Below are 19,015 nucleotides of genomic sequence, written 5' to 3'. Positions count from 1 at the left end.
TATAATTATGGAGACTTGAAAGCCCATTTATTTAACAAGAGCCGAAAGAAGGACCCACAGATCAGGTGTGTTAATGTTAAGCAGTTTTTATCCAATGAGCATCACTGAGTGTGGAGCTATTACAGTCCTGTTGCAGGGTAGATTCAGACTGATACAAAAACAAAAAACACAAAAAGATTACACATTTGTTTCACGGAGGCGGATGGAGTCTTGACTTTTCATGGTGCCTTTTCAACTGACATGCAAAGTCTTGATTCCATGACACCCAGCTTTCTTGCACAAACACACGATATGTCACATCGTGAAGACAGTCCCATCTCCGCTCGCATTAACTTGACCACGTCTTGGTGACATTGAGGTGACTCAGATGATCCGCGATGCGCTTGTGTTGGGGGAAATTGCAGAACTTTGCCTCTTTGATCTTGATCCAGTTCTGGGCTCTGCGCTCCACGGCGTGGCAGTACTCCTGCTCCGGGGTCATGTACGGCCGGCTGATCCAGTACTCGTTCTCCCGCTCACGCTCCAGGTGCTTCACCGTGTTGCGTGTCATCTGCCACGTTACCGCCCGTGGACGACGATGCTTTCCAATCCACTGCTTCCCAGGGATGCTGTTCCGCAGAAGCATCAGGGTGAGGAACATGGTGGCAAGTTATTTCTGAAAAAGGGAAAATAGTTTTTAAGAAATCAGTGATGGCTTTAATGAAAGTGGTTCTAGACATTTACCCAGAATAAGCACAACAACTGTACAGAAGAAGTGAAGGAATCTTTGATGCAAACATGGCCAAAGATTCTGAAATCAGCATCTCAAATACAGATGTCGTCTGCTTTCCTTTTCCTTTTCACAGACAAAACAATCTTGGAGTTTAAGAAATTGAGGACATGTTTCACCTTTTGTCCTTTTATAAACCAAACACTTAATTCCAAAACCATCTGCAGATTTATAGATGAATAAATATATAGAAGCCTTCAGTATTAAAAGGCACTTACACAGCAGACAGTTTGACTCGCAATAGGAAAAGCACAGGTGTTAGTAATAACATTAACAATGGCTTTGTTACATTGTCCGAGTAAATCATGACAGTGAGCCAGCAGTAGCAGGAGCCTGAGATATTACGCCTTTAATAGATGGTGACAGTGGAGCAGTGAAAGGAAATGAGGGAGAGAGAGCAGCAACAAGTGTTCACAGCTGGATTTGAACCGGGAACACTGTGGTACATGGTCAGCAGCATTTTAACCCCCGAAACCACAGGAGCTTCAGATCGAACTCTGTACAGAACAATCAAGGCTGCATGAATTTACAACCCGAGGCTAAATCACCCCGCTCTCCTTACTGAGAAAAAAGGGGAGTGAGATTCAGCCTGCACTTAAGAGTGATTGAGGTGTAATGTGCTACAAAAAGTACAAGAGTGATGAGATGTTGATCAAGAAGCATCAGGGCACAGCGCTCTGAAAAAAAAGGAAGAACCCCCCCCCCCCCCCCCCCCCCCGTGGGTCATTAGGGTGCGGAGACCTTCGTGTTGTGCATAAAATTTGCACTTAAAGAGAAATGAGACCATTTCTTCAGCTTGATTTTTGTCGCTCTAAACCACGAACAGAAATATAACTTAACAGTGTCACCATAGTAACATGTTAGTGTATGTTCAAGCCATTCACTGGGGGTGTGAATCTTTCAGTATCTCACTATTTGATTTTGATTTGATTCTTGACGTCACGATTCAATTCAAAATCGTTTCTTGATTTAAGGTATAGATGTACCTATTTCAAGATCTTACCCACTCCACTGTGTTCTAATAAAGACCGTGTGGCAAATAATGCCATGAGAGCCGAGTGAAGTGATGTAAGATTAGATTATAGATTAATGTGAAAGTTCAACTGATCGAATAATGTTAACGCACAAAGACAAAGGGTATCATCTATTCCCTCTCAACACTCTTTTCCAAATATAGCTCCATGCTCAGTGACTAATAGTTGACCTGTGGCACACTGAGTCATGGATTTTAATACATTTCAGAGCATCAACAGCTTCATATCCCCAGGGTTACGAGGGTTATTGTGTAAACAGTGTAACCATAAAACAGTTGACAGCTGTTATAATCAGTATTTATTATTAACAATGGGTCACATGACTGTGTGAAAGGGGATCCAGCTTTTGAGAGACAAACCCACAGATTAGGGCTGTGCAATTAATCGTATTTTAATCTCGATTTTGGCTTGCAACGATTACGAAAACAACGTAATCGAAATAAAACGATTATTTTGCTGCGTGCGCTTTCGCCCCTCCCTAAAAGCCCCCTCGGCCAGGTTGTGAGTGACAATAGTTTTTGTGAGTTCAGCGCTGGCAGATGGCAGACCAAGAGCAACTTGTGACCAAGGAAGGTAAAACGAATTCCGCTGTTTGGAAATACTTTGGGTTTAAGGAGTCAGACTTGGAACAAAAAAAGGTACAGTGCAGCAGGGGTGGACTGGCCACCTGTGTGTTCTGGACAATCACAGACGGCTGGTTCGGCCCGCTTTTTTTTTAAACGTCATCATTTCAGTTGCGCTTTACAGTGCAACGGCCTACTCAACCAGCTCGCAAAGACACAAAGATATAACACATGCCATCACATTCTACATAGATATAGACAGACATGTGCCCAGTTAGCACGGTTAGCAACCAGGGGTTTAAGCAACTGGCTAACATTATGGACAAGCGTTACGCGATGCCATCTCGGCATCATTTCACCAGATCTGCACTGCCTGCCCTATATGAAAAATGCCGTGGGGAAGTTGAAAAAGATGTGGCTTCAGCTGAATACTTTGCAGTTGAGTTCAAGTTCAGGGTAATCAACTGTTAAAACAATAGTTCAAATTATTTTTTTTATTTTTTTTTAAGTTCAATAAATTGATGTTTTCAAAGTCAATGAGTAATCGTATTTAATAATCGTGATATCAATATTGACCGAAATGATCGTGATTATGATTTTTGCCATAATCGAGCAGCCCTACCACAGATGCACACTTTTGGTTTTATGGCATGTACTGGTCCCCTCTAATCTCTCGTTTTCAAAGCCAGCAGGGAGCAGTTTTCATCAAATAAGGTTTTAAAAAAAGGCAACTAGCCATTGTACATAATGCAGCATCTAGCAGGTAGAGTCATATATTTCCCCAGGAGTCAGAAGACCAAGTATAAACCTACACAAATTAAGGTTCTAAATGTACTTCACCAGATGGACTAAAATAAAGACAACTCCAAATTATTGTAATGGGAGAATAAATAAGCAGATTTTTTACCATAAATTCGCCACATCAATATATCAAATATTTTCAAAAACGATGAATCTGCTTTACAAAATAAGTTGACACTATTGAGTATTTTAATTAAAATACCTTGGTAACTTGGTTGGTGATTGGCTGATGGTTACACAAGACAGAACATCGTTATGACATCATAAAGTGGCCAAAATCTGATCAGCTCATTTTCAGACAGGTTTTTATAGAAATGGATCAGGACAAAAAGAGAGAGAATCTTTTTTCCTGAAACTTCCAGAATCTCTTTACACAGAGGGGACACATGTTGATGTAGAAGAGACATGAACAAGTGGATTTTGCATAATAGGTGACCTTTAATACCTTTACAGATTTGGATTAACAATGTGAAACATAAACAGTACTTAAAAGTCTTTAGTTTCCCCTGGACCTTCATTCTAGCCACCCTGCAGCATACAAAGTAATTAAAATTAGCTGCACATGAATGCATCAATAATAATAATCAAAACATATAATATATTATTCTAAATGGGCTAATCTGCATCATAAGTACGTTTACTTTTGGTACTTTGAGTATATTTTGATGCTAATACTTTTTTTACTTGAGTGACATTTTGATTGCAGGACTTTTACTTGTACCAGACTATTCCTAAACTCTGGTACTTCTACTTTGACTTAAGTACAAGATCTGAGTACCTTTTCCACCTCTGCTAATGTCAAGTAAAATGCTAAAACATTCACACTGTCATCATTATATCGTCTAAATTATACTTTATATCCAATAGGTCCTGGTACGAACTCATTCAGTATATGACCTCAAAATGACAGCGACAATGATCCTGTTTTAGAGCAGAATAATGCTTAATGTTTGCGAACATTAACAATCTGGTTGAGGTACAATGTGAAGCTAGCTAAACTGCTAACGGTACAGTCCAAGGGCAGCTTTAAAATGGCATAATTAAATACATAAAACAGACATACAATAGTGAATCACATGTGTATAGCTTACCTTACCTTCTATATGTGATGAATAGATTTCACTTTCCGACGATAAAATGTAAAAAAAAGGACACAAATCTGACAAGAGACGATTTAGGATTGGGGCATGGGTTGGGGTCATTTATGTTATTTCCGGGTTATCTACGGTGTACGAGAAAGCTCAAACTTCTTTAAAACGGTTTATACCTTTCGCGAAATCATTAGTTTTAGCTAAACGATACGAGTCAGTGTACCTTCGTATCACTTTTAAATACAAAACATTTACAAGAAAGGCGACTCAGAGGTTTGTTGTGTTGCTTTTTAATTTTAGTAAACGGGGCGAAACTCTCGGTAGTAATTTCAAAGTAAAAGCCCTCGTCTGGTAAACGACACTAGAGGTAATGACACATGTTGTCCTGCAGGGGGCAGCTGCATCCATGGGAAGCATTCTTCTTCTGTGGTTTGTCGTTACATCCGTAGGAAATCGACTGTAAAAAAACCTTTCTTCTAGTCTTTGTGACAATCTTCCACACTAACATTAAACATTTTAAACATGTCTTCTCCGCTGCTTCTCAGAGCGTTTGTGAACGAGAGACTGACAGCTGCTGCTGATGAAATATTTCACTGTTTTGAACGAACAATCTTGAAATATGAAGACGAAGCTTCGAGCTCTAAACAGGAAATCGAGCGACTGAGGGGTGTTCTGCTGGAGTTGGCATCAAACACAAACCACAACACAGGTTTGTTAACTATTTATTTATACTTGTGTCAGTGGCAGACTTCATTATAATGTATCATCCCACTTATTTTTAATTGTTTGACACCGTTACATCATGTTTTGGTAATTTGTAGTCAACAGGGGTGTGAACTCTCACTTTGAGTCCTGAGTGAAACAGTATTTGTTTATTTAAAATAATGTATATGTTATTGTTGTATTGTAATGCCTGTATCATTGTGTTCTTAAACTGATACAAAAATATATAGACATCAACAAAGCAGAACTAAAATAAAAGTATGTAATGACTAATAGCCTAAAAGATTTTCAAGATTAAGTCTGCAACAAAATGCAAGAATCTTGCAATGGGCAATGTGTAATAGTTTGTCTCAATTATATCAATGAAAGTGGAAAACTTTACCCAAATAATTTGAATTATTTTGATCAATATTGATTTATTGAAACAGCTAAACAAGACACTTTAAAATGAGAAGTGTTAACAGGTAATTAATTACTTTGATAAGTGGGGGATAAGTGCAGATTAATGATAAGGAAAATAAGAATTAGCTGCCACCATTATTGATTTGATACCGTTACTATTTAGTTTTTTTCCAATATTAAAGAACATATTAACTATGTTGGTTCTAAAACTGATACAAAATGATATAGACGTGAAAGATGCAGAAGGTCTAAACCCTTTACTCTTTTGCCCCCAGTATCTTCTCAGGCGTTGTTGTGTAAAGGGGAATCTTCCCCTGAGCACCACCTCTGTGAGCAGGAGCCGGGCCCCAGCGTCTCTCAGGAGGAACCAGAGCTCCGGCACATTAAAGAGGAAGAAGAGGAACTGTGGGCCGAACAGCAACAGCAACAAGAAGAGGAACAGGATGTGGAGTTTGGGGATGTGGATGCCTCTTACCTACCTCATTCATCTGTCTGTGAACAACATGTGGATGAGGACACAGAATCTCAGACTGAAAACAGTGATTATGAAGAGCAGTTTAAGGGGCAAACTGAAAATGTACACGTAATGTTACATCTCCCTCAATTTTCAGAAACTCTGATCCAAAATGATGGAGTCCAAGATGTCCGGGACAATGGAATACCTGCTGCAAGCTTTACCTCAAACCAAACATACACAGAGCAAACTTCCTCTATCGCTTCCAGAGAAACCACTGAGTTAAATCAATATCTCCCCTGCTTTTTGTGCGATAGATCATTTACTTCCAATTATCACTTGACAAATCATGCTTTCCGCATACATACAAGGATTACAGACGTCATCTGCGCAGTGTGTGGACAGACCATGGAGTCCAACCAAAGCCTTAACCTGCACCTCAGATCTCACAAGAGCTCCAGATGTTGTCAGGTGTGTGGCAAACAGTGCAATAGCATTACTGTAATGAGCGAACACATGGCGAGCCACGCCGGGGTCAAACTGCATCGCTGCCAAATCTGCGGGAAAGAGTGCAGCCGGAAAGGAGATTTAAAGATTCACATGAGGATCCACACGGGCGAGAAGCCTTTCTGCTGCTCCCACTGTGATAAGAGCTTCACCCACAGCGGACATCTGAAGAAGCACATGAGGAGCCACACGGGAGAGAGGCCGCACCGCTGTGAGCTCTGCGGCAGAGGATTCCTCCAGAGCGCACACCTGAAGTATCACATGGGGACGCACACTCAGAAATATTAAGTGCATCCCCCTGAGCCTGTGTTTTTAGGAAGGTTATTTGCTGAGTGTGAGACATTTATCAAGCATGTTACATCTCTTACTGTAAATGTTAAAGTAACATTTGAGAGCCGCTCATAAGATATGACATTATTCATATAAGCAGAAATTGCCAACCAGAGACAACAGTTTCCTTAACGGCCCATCTACGCTACAGGCATCGAAAAATGCTTTCACCGCTTCGCCCATTCACTTGAATGGGGTGACGTAGAAGATTTTGAATCTTCGCCGAACTGCATTGTGGGGAGCATGGCTTCGCAAGCATCGTGAGCATCAAAAGTTGAGCAATGTTCAACTTTTGATGCTCCCGATGCTTTCGAAGCTGGCATCAGCCAATCAAATCCCGTTTATGCAAATCCCGCCAGTACAAGCGCTAGCCAATCAAACCGCGTGCAAGCTGGGAGAGCCAGACCGCAGTTCATTTCCTCATATTCCAAACGAGAAATTACGGTAGCAAATCACCCGGTTCTTTCCGACCAGAACTATTTACCGGGATATTACAAACCGGAGGAACCAGGCATGGAGGGAGGTGGCAGTGGGTGAAACTGGTAGGTTTTCGCCTGTTTGGGGAGTTTATATCCAGTTTACTTCGTTTTAACATTGCTATTGCTTTGTATGTCGGGGGCGGGAGATTCATGCGATTGGTTGTTGGTCGCAAAAAATCGCCAAGCTTCAGACACGCCCAGCATCAAGATTTGTTGATGCCTGTAGTGTAGACGGGCCGTAAGTATGCCATATTGTCATTTATTAGTATTATTTTTTTAGAGATATCTTTCTTATTTTTAAATCTTTAATAACAAGTATCAGGAGTATAAGGGAAACATCTTTTGCTGATATTTTTTATTTAATTACAACTTTTAGCAGTTAAATGTGTTCATTTTCACTGTTGACAAGTTGGGAACTCATTATTTAGTAACAACTAACAGGAAGACTAACTATTTTCAGTAATATCACTGCTGTAAACATCAAGAAAATAAAATGTGCGTGTCAATAGATAGAACTTTTCCTATATTTATTTTTTAGTATTATACCTATATATTCATCAGACTCAAGTTATGAATGCTCTGTTTCTGGTCTGTGATGAATATGGTTTACCACTAGGGGGAGCTGTAGTCGTGTTTATTCATCCATCTATCCTGCAAATCAGTGAGGGCTCTTGAAAGTGAGATTATAAAAAAATAAAATAAAATACTAGTTTTTCTGACTTAAGGTGATATTGTTTATAAAACTGCAATCAAATAACTGAAATTTCTATACAGTATTCGGAAGTAAGTCACAAAGTACAACACTATTATCCTGACATCTTGCACAATCAGAGCTCCAATTCTGTTTAAGGGCCGCCAAGTGAAGATGCTTCCAGGTGAGCTTTTATCCAAAGTAACTTCTACTGCAAGGGTTTAAACTAAACACTCCTAGTTTCTGTCCAAAGCTCTGAATTTCAAATGTTTTACTTGAACTGCCTAAATATTACCTCTCACTTCTATAGAAAAGTAGATGCTACAGTCACCTGGTTTTGAGCCACTCATCCATTACATTTTGGTGGGATTCAAGTACCATAAATTTATAAAAAGCTCCACTTGGATCGCTCCCCAGTGACCCGAAAACTTCCCACAGAACAGGAGCTCATTCAGGTATCTGTGTGTTTTGGAAGCAGCTTCAGGGGATTCAGATTTTAGATTGTAGAGCTAAAGGGCTAGTGAGGCCTCAGTGACCCTCAAACCTAAAACCAACTACTCAAATCTGGTTACACAACCCCCCGTAAAGATGTAGGATTACCAGCAAACACCCCTGGGAACTGTTTCCCAAAAGTTAGCTCATTAGTATATATCTATATTAATCTGCTAGCCAAATCACTGCTAAATGATGGATTCAACTAGCTGTAACACTTCAAAACTATTCTAATCTAAATGTACTTGCAGCAGTATTTTACCCAGACTGTAGCTATTTGAGAAAATTGCCCATACTTTACTGGTAAAAAAAGGGGTGAGAGGTTAATCTTCTGCGAAATTAAATGATCGGAAACTTACTCAAGGCGACTGGACGGATTTTCCGTCAGACTGTGTCTCAGAGATTAACACATTGGGCGAGGGGCTGTGTGCAAAAGCGACATTTCTTCACTCACAAGTTGCTGCAAAGAATTTAGCTAGCGACTTGGCAATCGTGGGGAATTCCTCTGGTCTTCAGTTGCATAACTGGGTCATTGAGTTACTCACCAACCCACCCAGGGAAGTCTTTGCAGCGGAGCCGAAGAATTTGAGGGGGATCCATCTGCACCCTGCTGAGGATGGAGATGATCCAAGTTTCTGGTGGAAGGATGAGATATGACAGGATCATCCTCCTGGGTTGATGAGGAGGAGGAGGATAGCAAACATCTGGTGGACATCCTCCAGAGGCTGAAGCATGCACACCAACAAGCACGGTGTTAAGCAAGAAAAATAAATGTGGGAGTGGGAGGAGACACAGTGCATCTGTCAGATACTCAAATAGTGATGAAGTGTGGAAAGAAATGTATTTGAGTTTATAACCTGTACTGATTTTAATTTAAGACAACAAATAGTATCAGAAAAGTGATTAATGCACATGAACATGCATAGAATTAGAGGTCTGTACTGGAGAGAGTGTGTGACTGTGAATTTGCAAAGAATAAAGCAATGAAGTAGGGTTTTTTCAGTGTTTGGTTCCTACAAACCTAATCATTATATTAAGAAGAACAAGAAAACGTTTTTTATTTGCAGAGCATCTGAGGATGTTGCAGAATCTGTAAATTCAAAGACAGTTTATTTTGTGGTAAATCTTGAGGAAGAACAGATGATATTTCCTAATTGTTTACTTTCTATTGCTAATCCCAGTATTTATAAATCACATGGTGGGCTGCTATTAAAAGCATTGAGTGTGACGGACCCAGCTGTTGTTGCAGTGGAAAGGTTTCCAACACAGTTGTTTCCTCACGTACTCTGCACAGCACTCGTCCTTTACAGATAGTACATTTCTCTCGTATAGGAGAAATAAATATAGGCCTACCTTTTTAGAGAACATTAAACCATCCGGATCAAGTGTGTGCATCCTATGAGGAAACATGTAGTAATCACAAAAAGTCTATACACAACATACCTGCAAAATGTTTACCAACAACATTTTCATGTGTTTTCTTGCTCATACCAAATAGAGAATAATCCAACCGTTTCCATGGCTAGGTATGGGCAGGGGCGCCGCCAGGGATTTTGGGCCGCATGAAAAGATATCACATTGGGCCCCACCACCAGGCCCAGGCCACGCCAACCAAGCACAATGCTGTAACCACACCTCCAGAACCCAACCGACTCATTTATGCTTTGAATAACTACCTGTACAGGCTTGCATCTATCTTGTAGTCAAATACTAACTGCACAATATTTACTGACACTGAGCTGTGAAAATATAACACTGTGCAGACGTGCAACATTCTACTGCAGTAGAATTCTCTATTTGATATAATACTAACATTCCTGACAATAGACCTCAATAGTCATCTTTTATGGTGTACATGCCTTTATTTAAGCTGCCAGGTCTTCCTGCCTCTGCCTCGCTAAGCTGCTGCTGCCACTGCTGTGTTCACTTGCTGTCAAGCCCTTGGGTATATTTGCAGTTTTCCCCGCTTGAAAGGGATGGTACAGTCCATAGGAGGTTTTCACTGGGTTTCACTCGTACAATGACCACAACTTTGTTTCTTTTGAATTCTTCTTTACTTTGGTATTTGTTGTTGCAGTACAGCTTATGTTGTAAGGTTGTAAGGTAAAAAACCTTAAATGAAAAATAATTACTGTAAATACAATGCACATCAAATAATAAATGAAAAAATACATGCTTTACATATCCTTTTTAACACTTGTGAATATTGTATTGAATATTAATGTATTTTTATAAATTATGTTTTAAACAGTTTTTAACTTATGCAGTCTCATTAAAAATGCAAATATAATAGACTGAATTCTTAGCAGCATGCAAACCGTTTTTACCAATCTACATCTCAATAAACAAAACTCGTTTTTTCATGTTGCTTTAGCTTGAGGACATCAAACAAACAAATGACACTGAACTAGAACGCACGTTCTAACGTGCGTCATGAACGGTAAGTTGTATGACTTGACTAAACACACAGTTCGTCTCTCACCGGCCGCTTCTCCAGCTTTTTATGGCTGCACCAGTGCTGCTTCTTCAACGTTTATTCTGCTGGTTCGTTGCTGCTGCTGGACGGACGCACGCACGCACGCTCTTTAGTTTGTCCCTTTCCAGCTTGGATTACTGCCCTTCTTTCAGGTGCGTTGCTTTTAAAGGTGCAGCGACGCTGATTAGCAATTAGAGACTGATTTCAGACAGCTGCCACTCTGTCAATCAGCCCGACTTTTTAACCCCTTGATCTCCTGTGAGGATTTTTCAAGTTGACTTCACACCTCCCACTCGACTTTCCAGTTGAGACACCTGGGAGGTCGCATGTTACAAAGGTAAACTTGGGTCAGACGCTTTGTTCTGCTCTTCAGCGGGAAGCAAGACGACCAGTCGCCTGACGTCTCGGTGAAGAACTGTCGCTGGGATCTCCTCTGAGCTTTTTCGATCTTTGGTGATTTGCTTTTGCTGTGGTAGGCCTTGTGACAGGAACAGGGTAGCTTGGGAATGTTCTGACGTTGACATCCCTCACAATTCCTTTGCTGTCCGAGTTGACACTGACCACTCTTGCAATCCTGAACTGACCCCTCAGGGCGTTTTGGTCTGCAATTCAGACGATGTCTCCGACTGCGACATTTCTCTTGGCTGTATGCCACTTGTTCCTTACGAATAGATTAGGGCCAGCGAGTTGACTCCAGTGCCTCCAGAACTTGTTCACTTGCGCTTGCATTTCTTTAAGCCTTTTGTAGGGATAGTCACTGAAGTCCAATGTTCTGACATCTCCACTCTGCGATGCTCATCCGAGCAGGAGACAGTTAGGAGTGATGAACTGAACGCTGTCTTCTCGGCTCTGTGTTCTGGCGTCAATTGGTCTTTCATTTGTAAGATTGGCTGCCATGTAGAGAGTTGTTTGGAATTCACTCCAACTTAGCCTCGACTCTGCAGTGCTCTCTTGATGATGCGCACAGCAGCTTCTGCAGCACCGTTCCGGTGTGGAGAATCGGCAGGATGAATTTTCCATGTCCATTCTGTGCCATTCTTGGCAGCTCTCTCTTCTAGTGTAGCTTTGTCAAGATTGGTAAGGAATCTGTACTGTTCTTCTAGGACTGGCTTAGCCCCTACGAAGTTAGTACCTGGATCTGACCAGATCTTCTTTGGATGACCTAGTAGTGCTGTGAACCTCTGGTAGGCGAACAGGAAACTTTCAGTGGATTGAGAGTTCACCAGCTCTGTGTGAATAGCTCTGGAAGCCATGCAACAAAACACAACTCCCCAAACCTTCAGTGACACTCTTTTCTTGACATCATCCTTGACTTGGTACGGTCCGAAGAAGTCTACTGTTGTGTATTCAAAGGGGCAGCTGGTTCTGTCCTCTCTGGAGGTAGATCACCCATTATTTGCTGGCATCTTTTTGCTTTAGTTTTTCTGCAGAGCATGCAGCTTTTGACCACTTTCTGAGCAATCCTCCGACCCTTCACGACCCATGCTCTTCTCCTCATCTTGAGCAAGGTTCCGGCCACTCCATTGTGGTTCTCCTCGTGGGCTTCTCGTGCTAACAGCGTTGATACGACAAGATGGGGACAGCAACTTTATCTTCATTGAAGATCTGCACGCGACCCCCACAAGCCAGTCTCTTGGTCTCTGTACACCACTAGCCTGTCTGTGGTTGTACTTGGGAAGGATGCACCTTGCTGTGCCGCAAGAAAGATGTCTCTTAGGGCATCTTCTCTCTTTCACTGAGATGACTTGCGAAGACGACACTGCCTCCCACTTTGGACTGTTTGCAGTTTGCCTCAAATGAACTTCTTCGCTGCTCTCCAAATCCAAGCAACTGTCTTGACGAGTCGACTTGGGTTGCTGAACCGCTCGACGTTCACAAGGTTTAGGACAGCTGATCCTGCTGGTGGCCTTTTTGGGTGTGTTTGGGTTTGTTGCTGATCTAGCTTTAGCTCTGATGGGTTTTGTGTGTTGGCATCGTTTGGATCTGATGGCACTTGTGCCTTTGCCTTGGCTCTGGTTAGTGCTGCAACAAACGTTTTCTTTTGCAATCTGTTGAACTTGACACTGTCTCTGGCAGCTGTCACCAAATCTTTGGCAGATTTCATTGGCCAGTCATCCACTGGAAACTTCAAGAACGTTGGTCCGTTCTGCCATTCTGAACTTTCATCCAGGTCTTGAGGACTGGCCCCTCTGGTTATGATGTCAGCAATATTAAGAGGACCAGGAACCCACCACCAATCTTGGATCGCTGTTGTGTTCTGGATCTCTCTGATTATGTTTGCGAAAAAGGTCTGATAACCATAGCTCTCTCTCTGGATTGCACCGAGGACTGTTTGGCTATCAATCACATGGAACCACTTTCCAACCTGGATCTTGCTGTGCTGCTCGAAGTATGTTTTGAGACGTGAGGCAAACACTGCTCCGCATATCTCTGCCTCAACAGCATCACCTTTGTGGTCTAAAGGAGTTAGTTTCGCCTTGGACTCCACCAGAGTGACAAATGGGCTTTGGTCGGTGTTCCACCGGTACATCACAGCACCGTAAGCATGCTCACTTCCATCGGAGAATGTTATTGCCCAAGGTTTTTCAATGACGCTTGGAGGCGTTATGGCCCTGGTGAATGTAACCTGCCCGAGTTGCACATACTCTTCAAAGAGTCGGATTGCATCTTCTCTGAGGCTGTCTGACAATGCTGTATCCCAGGTGTCTTTGACAGGGCAGTTGTCGCTCTTTGCCTCCTGGAATGCTCTCCGCACAAGGATGGCACCCTTCTGCTTGGCAGGAGTTACCAGACCAACTGGATCATACAACCCTGAGACTTGACTCAGGAGGTTCCTTCTTGTCAAAGGGTTTGGGGTTTGCGCTCTTACTTGGTCTAGTAGAAGGTCTTGGCCAAGTCGCATCTTCTTTCTCTTTGAGAAGTTAATGGATGCCATTACATGGATCTTGTCTTCTTCCACAAGGTAGCCTAGACCAAGCGCTTTGTTATCTTCATCCCTCATTTGATTCGGGAGGACCATGTTATTAACTTTGGTCTTCATTGGTTTGTTGTCGTTCCCCTTCCTCCCACTTTGGCCTGAGAAGAACCAAGGCTTCAATAGGAAACCTCCAGCTTTCAGGATTTGCTGTGATGGTTTTCAGCTTCTCGAAGTCGTTGTGAGACGTGAGGATGTCGTCAACGTAGCTATCATTTTGTAGTACCCCTCGCTCCTCTTCAAGGTGGGCGAAAGGAGGTAGGTTGGCTGTTTCTCGCATTGCGAGCTGTGCGATGCATCCTGCAGGCTTGTCACCAATATTGACTCTGGTGATTGTGTACTCCTCCAACTCTTTGTCCTCAGAATCCCGCCAGAGGAACCTGTGGAGGTGCATCTCTCCATCCATACAGAATTGTACATTTTCCTGATGTCCCCTAAGGCAGCGTTGGTTCCCCCTCTGAACCTCAGGAGGACAGCACATATCTGGTTAAGGACGTCTGGCCCTTTCATCAGCAAGTCGTTCATGCTGGTGCCTCTGAACTTTTGACTGCTGTTTCAGACGAGCCTTAACCAGGTTGTTGTAGAGCAGGGGTGGCCAACCCGCAGCTCTCGACCCGCATGCGGCTCTTTGCCTAGTTTCATGCGGCTCTTCAGTTCATATCGAATTGTATGTGTGAGTTTGGGGGAGAGACACTGACTCCTGACTAGTGTTGCACGGTGTACCGATACTTGAAAGGTACCGCGATACCCTGCCGTTAAAAACGTTACGATTCCTCCGTTTCATTAGTATCGGTACTTTAAGAATGACGGGGAAAAGTACCCCGGTGAGAAAGCGCCGTTTTAATAAGAGCCGTGTGTGTTCAGCGCTCTGCTTCCACTCCCTGCACTACAGCCGTGCCTGCAGTCCCTCACCTCTCTCGTGCACGCGCAAGCTGCCAGAGCATGTGAAAAAACGACAAGTATGGCTGCAGGTGGGAGTGCAACTGCCGCTGCGCCTCGGCTTGTTGACAAAAAAGACGCCAGAAGTGAAATTTGGAAGTATTTGAGCTATATCTCTGACAGTGAGGGCAAGCCTACGGACACCACGAGGCCTGTCTGTCAGACATTGTTTAAAAGTTTGTGTTATGGTTATGGTTCTGGTGTGAAATAAAGCACAATAATTACATTTAAGACTGTTTCCCTTTTTTTAAGAAAAGTATCGAAAAAGAATCGGAATCGCAATTCTTGACTTGGTATCGAAACCAACATGTTGGTATCGTGACAACACTAGCTAGCTACTCCTGACAGTTAAACCTGATATTTAGTAGGTCTGTTAAGTATTAACGTAATTTGGCCGGTCAAAGTTGTTTGGGCTCGGATAAAATCGCTCCGTTACTTTCGTCCCGGCTCTCCCTACGTGTGTATGTGTGGTGTCAGGTGTCAGTATGAGAGGATGACATCGCGTCTAATTTTGATGTGGCCCAAGAACCAATCACAATAATACCTGCGATGCAGTGAACCAATCACCTTTGAGGGGGGGAAAACCTATCGTTGATTAAACACTATCCAGTGTTTCCCCTACCATTGTCTTGGAGGGGCGCTGCGCCCCGCCAACGGAGCCCCGCGCCCCCCCCCCTAAAATTCAAGGTGTTTAAAAAATATATATGATTTTTTTTAAATATATATGTATAGCACCAAATTGCAAATAATCTATAACTACTGTCACTTTTCACATTGAACATGTGCTCTTTTATTAAATAAACTAAACGCTTTCATCTTAAGTTGTGAGTTTAGGGTTTTTGACCCTAAGAAACACTGATGCATTAATCAATAACAATAATCCACAGCTCCTCTCTCTGCTCCAGAGGATTTAAAGAATATATATCCCAATGCATCAGTGACGTGGTTGAAATCTTGTCTCCAGAAAACAAAAAACTGAAACAAGCGGTATCAGTGACTGTGTGTTTGATGTGGCTCTTTGCAGTAACATAGAAAAAATGTGGCTCTTAACCTCTGACTGGTTGGCCACCCCTGTTGTAGAGTGTGCATGGGTTTGGTGCAATAAGGTGACTCACGAACCATACTGGTCCTTTCCAGTTCATGATCTGCTCTTTAGTCAACTTGATTGCAGCTCCTCTGTCGATCATGTCATGCACTTGAGCTTTGTAGGCAGACTTCCACTCTGGTGCCTTGGCTAGCTGCTTCTCTGTTCTTAGGAATGTTGCTTCAACTGCACCTCTGTTGTTCGGCAGTGAGGCCGGATCCTCTAGCCAGGGATACTTTGCATGCCAATGTGGTTCTCTGCTGTGATCATCGCTCCTGACATAGGCGAGTCCATCCTTTACCACCTCAAGCTCCCTTTCCTCCGACAGGGTCATTTCTTTACCACCGGGCTGGCAGTTTCCGCACCGGCAGCCTCCACATCTGGGCTTGCATGATGCGCCAATGACGTCCCATTGCCACCATTTCAGGAAACTCTTTGCTGGTCGAAACAGTTGATCCCTGTATTTCAGCTGCTTCTTTGCTTGAGGGGTTTTGTTCTGGAATGGGGTTAGTGAGCTCTTCATATTTCACAGCTGCTGCTCTCATTGATCTCGCAAAGTGCATCTTTGACATGTGGGCTGACACTTCAACCTCCTCAAACAGTCTGGGGTGAATTCCTCCAACTGTTTTCCCGAGTGGTCCGTCCCACAGTACGAGGTCTCCCACGACTCTGATCCTCTGAGGAGCTAACTGGCCTTCTCTGTGGCTAATGAGAAGCTCGACTTCTTTGGGCCTCACAAGCTCATCAAGAGGTACGTCTGGGAAGAATGGCTGCAGTTGCTGAGGTGTCACACTTTTGTGGACGTCTGTAATGTTGTCAAGCCCATAGCAAACCAATTGATGTGCTCTCAGTGTGCCCTTGGGGGTGGATACACGGATTTTGAGGAGATGGCGCTTTGTCTTTACTTGAATCTTCATTCCGCCAACTCCATGTACAACGAGCATGATATCTTCACTCTTGAGATCCAGGCGGCTCGCCGCTCTGTGAGTGATGTAATTTGTGTCAGATGCTACAGTAAGTCGATTAGTGTTCCAACTTTCTGTCCGGCGTTAGCATCATGATCACTGGAAGCTCTTGCATTCCACTCTTTCAATTAGACTTTGTTGGTCATTTGAGGTTTTGAAGACTCTGGAGGCAACATTTGAGAAAACCTCCCTACACTGCTTTTCTAGGTCTGGTGGGAGATTTTTGATGAAATCTTCTTGACCCTCTGTGTACTTCTTTTTGCCTTCATCCTTTTCAGATCCGTCACCAGACCTCTTTGACACAGACTTGGGACAGAGGTAGTAGTGATGCTCAGCCTCTCCATCTCTGCAGTCCTCGTTTCTGCATAGAAAGCCAGGTTTTCAGGATGACTGGTCGTCGTGAACCTCAAGGCACCTTGTACATGCACCCAACTTCCTTACTGAAACCTTCCTTTCTGCTGCACTCAGAGCCCTGAACTGCTTGCAGAAGTAGAGCTTCCTCTTGTGTTTGACATCGCCGCAGACTACACAGCCTTGGTCATCAGCTGAATTTGTAGACTTGGTTCTGGCACTTTTCTGCTCAATTCTGGTGTCTTTCCAACTCGGCTTACTTGGCTCCTCATCTCGTAGCTGCTCGAGCTCCTCAGATAGTCTCTTGCTGCTTGAGAAACTCCAAGAGATAATCAAACCTTTTATCTGGCCTCACCTTTTTTGGATCGGCTACATATACAAGCCACTCTTTTTTGATAGACTCAGGGAGTTTACTCTCTATCGATTTTGTTACGAGGGGATTCTTTATGGCGCCTGTGTCTCCGAGGTCACTCAGGTCCCAGAGTGCTTTCTCCACGGCTTGAATCAACTCGTCAATTTTCCTTGGTTGGCTACTTCTGACAGATGGCATCTTCTGAAGGTCTTCCACTATTTCAATGGCAATAGCCGTTCGATTGCCATAGCGGTTCTCCAAGACACGGAGAATGTCATCTGCGGTGTTATAAGTAGTGAGGTGAAAGTCTTTCTTGATCCTGTCATCGAGACTGTCTAGCAACTGTATCTTTTTCACTTCTTTGGAGCCTGTTGGTTCTCCCTGTATTTGGAGCGACTCCCAGTCTCTTCTCCACCTGTGAAAATCACGCTTGTAGCCAGAGAATCTGGGGAGAGCTGTGGGTTTTAGCCTAATACTTGGGGTAAATATGGGATGACTGGCAGTACTTGTTGATCCTGACCTTGTGTCTTCCTGTCGTCTCGCCATGATGAACTCAGCCTTTCTGGAAACCAGACTGGTTGCTTCCCGTTCGATGTCTCTCAACCGATTGCTGAACTCCTTCTGGTTTTCCACTGGAACCCACTGCTGCCACTTGCAATGAGCTTCCTTTGCAGTCCCCACCAGTGACTTCAGATGGCTGAGCATGAATTCGTAGGCCTCATGGTTGCCATCAGGACGTACTCGAGCAACACGCTCACACTCAGCTTCTGCTAGTTCTACAGCTGTGCACAGTTCATCTCCAAACATTTACCAAAGCATGTCTCTAAGTAGCTCTCCAACCTCCTTCAGCTTCAAGTCACATTCATTTGTGGTCCTTGCTATGTCAGCTTCTTGCTGTTCGGTTAGTTCGACTGACTCCTCCTCTTTCAGCTCTGCCTGCTTTACTGCAATGACCTCTTCCATGACTTCGTCATTGGTTTCCATGACTTTGTCGGCTCCCATGGAGAGTTTATTGGAGCTATATTGGAGCTGGTCTTCTGACATGCCGTCGTGAGTTCTGATGATACTGTTAGCTAGTCGTGTGAAGGATCGTTTTGCTGCAGTTCGCTCATTTTTGAGTTGCTCAACTGTTTTCCTGACCGTTTGATCAGCCATGTTGGATTTCGGTACACTGACTGTTTGAAAGGTGGTATTTTATCTTTTTCCAGGTCACTGTTTTCACTGTTCCAGCTTACAGCCCCGGTTTTTTACTGTCAAGCCCTTGGGTATATTTGCAGTTTTCCCCGCTTGAAAGGGATGATACAGTCCATAGGAGGTTTTCACTGGGTTTCACTCGTACAATGACCACAACTTTGTTTCTTTTGAGTTCTTCTTTACTTTGGTATTTGTTGTTGCAGTACAGCTTATGTTGTAAGGTTGTAAGGTAAAAAACCTTAAATGAAAAATAATTACTGTAAATACAATGCACAAATAATAAATGAAAAAATACATGCTTTACATATACTTTTTAACACTTGTGAATATTGTTCTTACTTTCT

At 43.1% G+C, this 19,015-nt stretch overlaps 2 protein-coding genes across 5 annotated transcripts; one reads left to right on the top strand and one right to left on the bottom strand.

Moving 5' to 3' along the window:
• mrpl57 (mitochondrial ribosomal protein L57) lies at positions 1–4,399 on the bottom strand. Of its 2 annotated transcripts, none has more exons than XM_034101173.2 (2): positions 4,259–4,399; positions 1–655 (listed from the first exon to the last, which is right to left on the bottom strand). In XM_034101173.2, the coding sequence occupies exon 2, from the start codon at positions 638–640 to the stop codon at positions 329–331; it is 312 nt and encodes a 103-aa protein (XP_033957064.1). In that variant the 5' UTR covers positions 641–655; positions 4,259–4,399; the 3' UTR covers positions 1–328. The 2 variants fall into 2 exon arrangements, with proteins under 2 accessions (XP_033957064.1, XP_033957063.1); XM_034101172.2 differs by having other exon boundaries at positions 4,264–4,399.
• LOC117459984 (zinc finger and SCAN domain-containing protein 10-like) lies at positions 2,092–7,825 on the top strand. 3 transcript variants are annotated; one of them, XR_004553582.2, is made up of 3 exons: positions 2,092–2,376; positions 4,804–4,967; positions 5,659–7,825. XR_004553582.2 is itself a non-coding variant. In XM_034101171.2 (3 exons), the coding sequence occupies exons 1-3, from the start codon at positions 4,665–4,667 to the stop codon at positions 6,630–6,632; spliced, it is 1,191 nt and encodes a 396-aa protein (XP_033957062.1). In that variant the 5' UTR covers positions 4,663–4,664; the 3' UTR covers positions 6,633–7,825. The 3 variants fall into 3 exon arrangements, 1 of the variants encoding a protein (XP_033957062.1); XR_004553583.2 differs by having other exon boundaries at positions 2,356–2,441; XM_034101171.2 differs by lacking the exon at positions 2,092–2,376 and adding an exon at positions 4,663–4,717.
• The last annotated feature ends 11,190 nt before the right edge of the window (positions 7,826–19,015 follow it).

Source organism: Pseudochaenichthys georgianus, chromosome 15 (assembly GCF_902827115.2).
Source record: "Pseudochaenichthys georgianus chromosome 15, fPseGeo1.2, whole genome shotgun sequence".
Taxonomy (NCBI): Eukaryota; Metazoa; Chordata; class Actinopteri; order Perciformes; family Channichthyidae; genus Pseudochaenichthys; species Pseudochaenichthys georgianus.
The sequence above is the reverse complement of the archived record's forward strand: the minus strand, read 5'-3'. Positions and strand labels throughout refer to the sequence as shown.